This window comes from Gigantopelta aegis, chromosome 15, assembly GCF_016097555.1.
Source record: "Gigantopelta aegis isolate Gae_Host chromosome 15, Gae_host_genome, whole genome shotgun sequence".
NCBI classification, from domain to species: Eukaryota; Metazoa; Mollusca; class Gastropoda; order Neomphalida; family Peltospiridae; genus Gigantopelta; species Gigantopelta aegis.
The window spans coordinates 19,594,975-19,602,937 of record NC_054713.1 but is presented as its reverse complement, the minus strand read 5'-3'; the positions used below and the strand labels follow the sequence as shown (position 1 = coordinate 19,602,937).

The 7,963-nt window shown below is 41.7% G+C and overlaps 1 protein-coding gene across 1 annotated transcript; it reads left to right on the top strand.

The window, feature by feature from the left end:
* The first annotated feature begins 818 nt into the window (after positions 1-818).
* LOC121389702 lies at positions 819-5,021 on the top strand. The gene is made up of 2 exons (XM_041521352.1): positions 819-1,686; positions 4,783-5,021. Exons 1-2 carry the CDS (start codon positions 819-821, stop codon positions 5,019-5,021), a joined length of 1,107 nt encoding a protein of 368 aa, XP_041377286.1.
* Positions 5,022-7,963: the final 2,942 nt, after the last annotated feature.

Below are 7,963 nucleotides of genomic sequence, written 5' to 3'. Positions count from 1 at the left end.
GAGTGTGTAACATGACCGTAACTAGTACCAGTGTATCATGCAAACGAGGATGAAAAGAGGTACATCATCTTTAAAGAGATAAAGTTTGTTTTATTTAACGACGCCACTAGAGCACATTGATTTTTTATCTTATTATCGGCTATTGGACGTCTTGAACATATGGTCATTCTAACACTTGTTTTTTTTAGAGGAAACCCGCTGTCGCCACATATGCTACTCTTTTACGACAGGCAGCAAGGGATCTTTTATTTGCGCTTCCCACAGGCAGAATAGCACAAACCATGGCCTTTGTTGAACCGGTTATGGATCACTGGTCGGTGCAAGTGGTTTACACCTACCCAATGAGCCTTGCAGAGCACTCACTCAGGGTTTGGAGTCGGTATCTGAATTAAAAATCCCATGCCTCAACTGGGATCCGAACCTAGTACCTACCAGCCTGTAGACCGATGGCCTAACTTTAAAGAGATTGGGCAGCATACTGTCTCATAGTTAAGGCTGCTTAACTTCTAGGGTCTTTGAAGCTGAGCTTAATCATGAAAAAAAGATGAATGCTCTATTTGATACCAAAAATGAACCTCTACTTTGCAAGATCGCTAAAATGTTAGGATTTTTATTCCAGTGTCATGTTCATCGTTGTTCAACTTCTTGTATCACAAATTACGAAAAGGATATAATGTGTGGGGTTTTTTCTATTATTTCATATTTCTTTGAGCTTTGATTGACTTGAGTACCCAGTTCGTCACACTTGGTTATTACAGACTGTCTTAATTTGATCTGAAAACATCCAATCTGTGTTTTGGACTATGGTATAATGCAACATGATTAAAGAAATACTAACTCTGTGGATCGTCTGCCTGTGGGCGCTGCTATCGGTAAAGTGCTTAAACGTGCCCCCGGGATGCAGTTACGCCAGCGATATCTTCACGTGCAATTACAGATTTGCCTTGCCGCTTGACGCTAATCTATTCGACCCTAAGCCGCAACGACTAAAAATCATTGAAATAAATGGTTTGATTTCGTCTGCTGATCTGATCAACTTTGACACTATGATGGTGATGACCTTTAACCCACTCTACGCTGCAAGTCTGGAAATTAGATGTACCCAGGGTGGTGGTGGCATACTGACCTTCACCCAAACTTCGTTTAGTGGATTCGGATGGGTCAAAGAGGTCATGGTAGTTGACTGTGAATTCACACACATACCAGAAGGTGCGTTCACTAATTTTGGATCTTTGAATAGCTTGCGCTTTGAAGGTGGAAATATCGACAATTTGCATTCAGGAGCTCTGAAAGGTATGAACCTTGTTAAAGATTTCGGAGCCCCGGTACCGAAAGGCGAGTTTATCATGATCAACACCAAACTAGTAGCCGGGGGTATTCCCGTCAGTTTGTTTGCAAATTCTGGGAACGTGACTTCAATAAAACTGTGCAACACCCGAATTCGAGTCCTCCAAGCAAATGTGTTTTCCGGACTTTCAAAACTCGCTTATCTTGCTTTGAGTGACAATACCTTCACGTATTTGAAAGCAGGGGTGTTCCACAGCGGTCTGGCGCTCGTCAGTATCGAGATGGCTCACATTGACTGGCTGTGTTCTTGTTCCAACTTATGGTTCATGAGATTTGCGGACAGTAACAACATCAAATTATCAGGAGAAATATTCTGCGCTCTCCCCGATGAATGGAAGGGTAAATATGTCATATGTATGCCAATTATTGTGTTGTATTATTTACATGGAGATCTGGTGGCCTAGTGCTTATAAATCATGTAGAGTCTGGACTCGAGACACTAATCGAGTCTGAGACAGTAATGTCATGACAACGTCATGCAAATTGCATGCATGTGACGTTATTAGAATTTTTCTAAGCACGGTCCCAGGCCGTACATAGCTATAATAGCCTAAAAGAACTGGGATGAGGGGGAAGAGGTGCAGGCCGTACGGAGGGGGGGGGGGGGGGGGGGGGCGGAGGGGGGGGGGTAAAACAATAATTAGGATACAGTAATTAATACAGGGTCTTCACCAGCCAGATAAAAAAGGGTACTTTTAAACTAAATATAGCATATTTCGGAGACGATAATTTTGCCCCTGCAACCGCTAGGAACATTGGAATAATGTTTGTTACACTCAGTGCTATATAGTAATGAAAGCTGTGGTATAATTATTCTTGATGTGGGAAAACCTTAGTTTATATATTAACTGAAACATGTCAAAGGATATTAATTTCTTAAATATACATATATAAAGGAGGCTTCTGACTTTTTCTTTATATAATATAATATATATATACTCTTCAAAAAAAGTAGGGGAACCTGAAATATTAATGTTAATATCAGTTATTAGGCCGAACCTACGTTTTGACCACAGACATCCTAGTAAAGAACGTTCAGGTCTGTATATCAACACACCGAAACACATTCCATAGTTTGCACATGCCCCCTACACGTGCGTGGGGTGTCATTCTCGATTTTGACCATTTCCAGGAAGGTCCATTAATCATTGTGGAACATTATTTCTGTCAATCGTTTTCATTCTGTTGATCATACAGTTATTGTTTTGATTTTTAGTCATTTTGATTGTTTGAATTTGCGATTTACTGATAAAAAACCACGTCAACTTTTAAATTTCACTTCTGACCCCAATCGTCCTTCAAGATCTTTGGTGGTCATAAAACCTACTGTAATACTGAACTACCGGTTGTAATGTTTGCCCAATTAATTCACTATTATCATATAACCATTCCCCACACCTAATATACCTTTCAATTTTGGCAATTGTAAATTCTTATTACAGTTCCCCTACTTATTTTGAAGAGTATATATATTCCTTTAACATGTTTCAGTGCATCATCAGAATAGTTTTATATATATATATATCCATTGCTGCTAATCTGATTACACGTAGTTGACTGATATACGCATAACATTGGTGGTATATTCCAATTATGATAATATGGGATGCTATTAATTTACCGATATATTTGTAGGCAAACGAGTCAGAACGTACTACACTACACACTGCGAACCGGCAGACAAATGTCAGTACGGACACTACTCACTGCGAACCGGCAGACAAATGTCAGTACGGAACAGTTCCATGTGATACCGTTGAGTGACCATTTTCAGGTGTATACTCATGTATATGTACGGCCATGCTGGATTTAATTCATCAGTCAGTCAAGCGCTCGCCCCAGTCTGACGCCATATAACCGTAAAAAAAATGGATCCATTCATCTGGTTTCTTTCTTTCTTTCCAAGGAAGGAAGGAAGGAAATGTTTTATTTAACGACGCACTCAACACATTTTATTTACGGTTATATGGCGTCGGACATATGGTTAAGGACCACACAGATACTGAGAGAGGAAACCCGCTGTCGCCACTTCATGGGCTACTCTTTTCGATTAGCAGCAAGGGATCACCATCCCACTGACAGGATAGTACATACCACGGCCTTTGTTACTCCAGTTGTGGAGAACTGGCTGGAACGAGAAATAGCCCAATAGGCCCACCGACAGGAATCGATCCTAGATCGATCGCGCTATACCACCGAGCTACGTCCCGCTCCCGGGTTGGTTGAATTAACTGACTGACATCACCCTTCAAAATTGTAACATGACTTTATAAAACTGACACTACTTTCTCAATTGATAATTTATCAACAATATTTCAATTGATTCAGTTGATATTGTCAGTTTCAAGGGGCGGGACGTAGCCCAATGGTAAAGCGCCGTCTGATGCGCGGTCGGTAAAGGATCAATCCTCGTTGGTTGGCCGATTGGGTTATTTCTCGTTCCAACCAGTGCACCACAACTGGTATATCAAAGGCCGTGGTATGTGTTTTCCTGTCTGTGGTAAAGTGCATATAAAAGATCCTTGGCTACTAATGGAAAAATGTAGCGGGTTTCCTTTGATGACTACGAATAAGAATTACCAAATGTTTGACATCCAATAGCCGATGATTAATTAATCAACGTGCTCTAGTGGTGTCGTTAAACGAAACAAACACACAGACTTTATTCGGCTTTTTGTAAATGAGCGGGGCGCGACGTGTAGACATTAAAATTGGCACTATGAGTAAGTCGCCGTCACATCTTGGACCCATTCTCTGATTGGGCTTTTCCCAGTTCCAGCCAATGCCTACTGGTCTATGAAAGGCCGTGGTATGTGCTATCTGTCTGTGGGATGGTGCATATAAAAGATCCCTTACTGCTAATGTAAAAATCTAAATTACCAATGATTAATTAATAAATGTGCTCAAGTGGTGTAGCTAAACAAAACAAACTTCTTCCAACAACTAATGATTAATACCTTAGTGTGTTCTAGTTGTGTCGTCAAGCAAAAACTGGGCCCATTGGGCTATTTCTCGCTCCAGCCAGTGCACCACGACTGGTACATCAAAGGCCGTGGCATGTGCTATCCTGTCTATGGGATGATGCATATAAAAGATCCCTTGCTGCTAATCGAAAAAAGTAGCCCATGAAGTGACGACAGCGGGTTTCCTCCCTCAATATCTGTGTGGCCCATAACCATATGTCCGACACCATACAACTGTAAAATACAATGCGTTGAGTGCGTCGTTAAATAAAAACATTTCTTTCTTTCTCTCAATATATGTGTGGTCCTTAATCATATGTCCGACGCAATATATCCGTAATTAAAAATGTGTTGAGTGCGTCGTTAAATAAAACATTCCCTTCCTTCTTCCAACAGCCAATGATTAATAACCGAGTGTGCTCTAGTTGTGTTGTTAAGCAAAACAAAATTTAACTTGTGAACTCTATTACAGATAAAGGAATTTGCGTCAACATTCTGGAGCTGTGTATGGCAGTCCTCGTGTTCCTGGCGTGTCTGGGTCTGCCGGGAATAATGTATTTCGCCGTCACAAACAACACCATGTTGAAGAGAATCGACAAAACGTCCAACATCCGCTCTTATTCCATGTCGACAGCCCGATCATCAGAGTCACGGTTTAGCATTGGAACTTTGAATACAATCGGCATTATGACGATACATGACCTGGAATGATACGTGTCCTTACTGGACGTTTTAGTTGTCGTACAGGGCCGTACCCTCTGGGGGGGGGGGGGGGGGGGGGGGGGCAGCCCCCCCCCCCCTGAGAATCTTGTCCTTTTTTTTTTTTATATATATCCAGTAATAGCATAGAAATGTTTAATCTTTATAGTATGTTAAAAATTATTTATAAAATTTAGTGCCCCCCCATGGATTTTGGTCAGGGTACGGCCCTGTCGTATACTTAACATACTAGTACTTAAGCTCATACATTATTTTTAGATTCCATCTGAATCAGTTGTAAAATCAGGCCTATATAGAAATTGGCAGAATTTTTCTAGATTATGAATTCACTTGCATATAAATGTTATACATCATAAACAAAAAATGCATTTTAAAAAGAGTTGAATTTATCAGCATTTGTATTGATGAATAATTGTGCTTGTGGAGTGCGGTTGCGGGTAATTTTAATATACTCATATACTACGAGGGTTTCGAGCATGTCTGTCCCGGGTCCCGTCTCTGGATAGCCAGGGACCTGACCCGGGACTTGTGGAATGCAGGGAAATTAGTTTCAGGACATCTAGTTTTCAAATTTTACCAGGGGAGCATGTCACTGAACCCCTCTACAATATAGTCAGTCAACCCCCTCGCAAATGCTCACTTACATTCGCCATTCATATATATATATATTAGTTCGTGTGCCTTTTGTTCTTGATCCACCTAAAAACATATCCTTGATCAGCCCCTGTGTGCCATGCTTGATTACGACAGACATTAAATGACGCTGTTAACAATATTCGGGGTTGGACCTGTTGTTAATTAACTATATTTTAGGCTAACGACATTCAAGAAGATATCTTCGAAAACATGAAAATCTGAACAGCTGTACAGGTTTCTAAAGGAAGAACTATGCATTTTTACATGGATTATAATTAAAATTGTGAGTGGTGGGGCTGGCTTATTTTTGCCCGAAATAAATGAAAATGCCCGAATCTGGATAACATCATTTATTCATATTTGCATTACTGTCACAGTTATATAGTGTTTCAAACGATTCACTATGCATTTTTACATGGACTACAACTAATATTGTGGGTAGAATTATGGAAATACACGTTGAAAAGGTTTCAGGTAAGCTGTTTTTCTGCCCGAAGTTGATGATTTGCACCAGTTCGGGGGGGGGGGGGGGGGGGGGGGGGGGGGGGGGGGGGGGGGGGGGGTGGGGGTATTTAAATCGATCGCCTTCCGTAGGAGTTGCCAGATCGGAAAGAAATGGGGCAGAGGGATTAAACAAAATCATCGGCAGTTGGATTTGGTATTTCTGACACATAGTCATAGAGAGGAAACCCGCTACCTTTTCCCAGTTATATTAATTTGAGATGTTTTATATGCACCATCCCATAGACAGCATAGAAAATACAACGGCATTTGGTGCACTGGCTGTTTCGAGAAATAGCCCAATAGGCCTACCGACGAGATCGATCCTAGACCGAGCGCGCATCAGGCGATCGCTAAATACCACTGAGCTACGTCCCGCCCAGACACCACTACTAGAGCACATTGATTAAAATGGTATTGTATTGCTATGACAGTTGTGTTTGAACTACAAAGGTGACATATTTTAACAAAATAAGTGTCTTTTAACAAATATTTAGGGTTAATATACTTTTATTTTAACAGTAGCATACAAAGTGGTCACCTTGACCTTGTTTTGATCTTGTGACTCATAAATTGTATTTCTCAAAATGCCAACCGGTTTTATTTTAACCAGTAATGTGTAAATAACCATTTCACATGGTTGTCAGCTTTTAACATTGTGGTTTATAAGAACTAATTTTTTTCATATTGGCCTCCTGACTATAATGATAAAACTATACTACCGACAAAAAATAAGGGAACGGGTGAAATTATAGTGAATGTTTTATTTCGATTAACGTCTGGAAAACAAATTTGGGGCGTGTATTTCAATATCTGGTGTGTCCACCATTTTGGGCGATGCATGCTCGACACCTTGATGGCATACTGTTGATTAATGTACGTATGGTTGCCCTGGGTATTGCCCGTCATTCATTCTGAAGGGACCGGCCTCGGTGGCGTCGTGGCAGACCATCGGTCTACAGGCTGGCAGGTACTGGGTTCGGATCCCAGTCGAGGCATGGGATTTTTAATCCAGATACCGACTCCAAACCCTGAGTGAGTGCTCCGCAAGGCTCAATCGGTAGGTGTAAACCACTTGCACCGACCAGTGATCCATAACTGGTTCAACAAAGGCCATGGTTTGTGCTATCCTGCCTGTGGGAAGTGCAAATAAAAGATCCCTTGCTGCTAATCGGAAGAGTAGCCCATGTAGTGGCGACAGCGGGTTTCCTCTCAAAATCTGTGTGGTCCTTAACCATATGTCTGACGCCATATAACCGTAAATAAAATGTGTTGAGAGCGTCGTTAAATAAAACATTTCTTTCTTTCTTTTTCTTTCATTCTGAAGGGCTACCGCAAGCTGGGCCACGTTGACAGGTGCTGGGTCCCTGGTGTACACTCTCCGCCCAAGAACGTCCCACAGGTGCTCTATAGGGGACATATCGGGGTACTTAGCGGGCCAGTCGATTGTCGGTATGCCTTGTTGTAGTAGGTAATCGGTGACTATCCGAGCGCGATGTGGTCTTGCATTGTCGTCTTGAAATTCTAAATTTCGGCCAATATTTCTCGCCACTGGAACAACGTCAGGACGCAAAATTTGGTCCAGATATCTCTGGCCAGTCAAATTTCCATTAACAATAATCAAATCTGTTCGCCTGTCATGTGTGCTCCCTCCCCACACCATGACACTACCACCCCCATACCGATCATGGTCTAGAATTGTAGCCCGGGCATATCTCTCGCCGCTACGTCGCCAACAACGTTTTCTGCCATCTGTGAATCTCAGGCAGAACTTCGATTCGTCTGTAAACATGGTG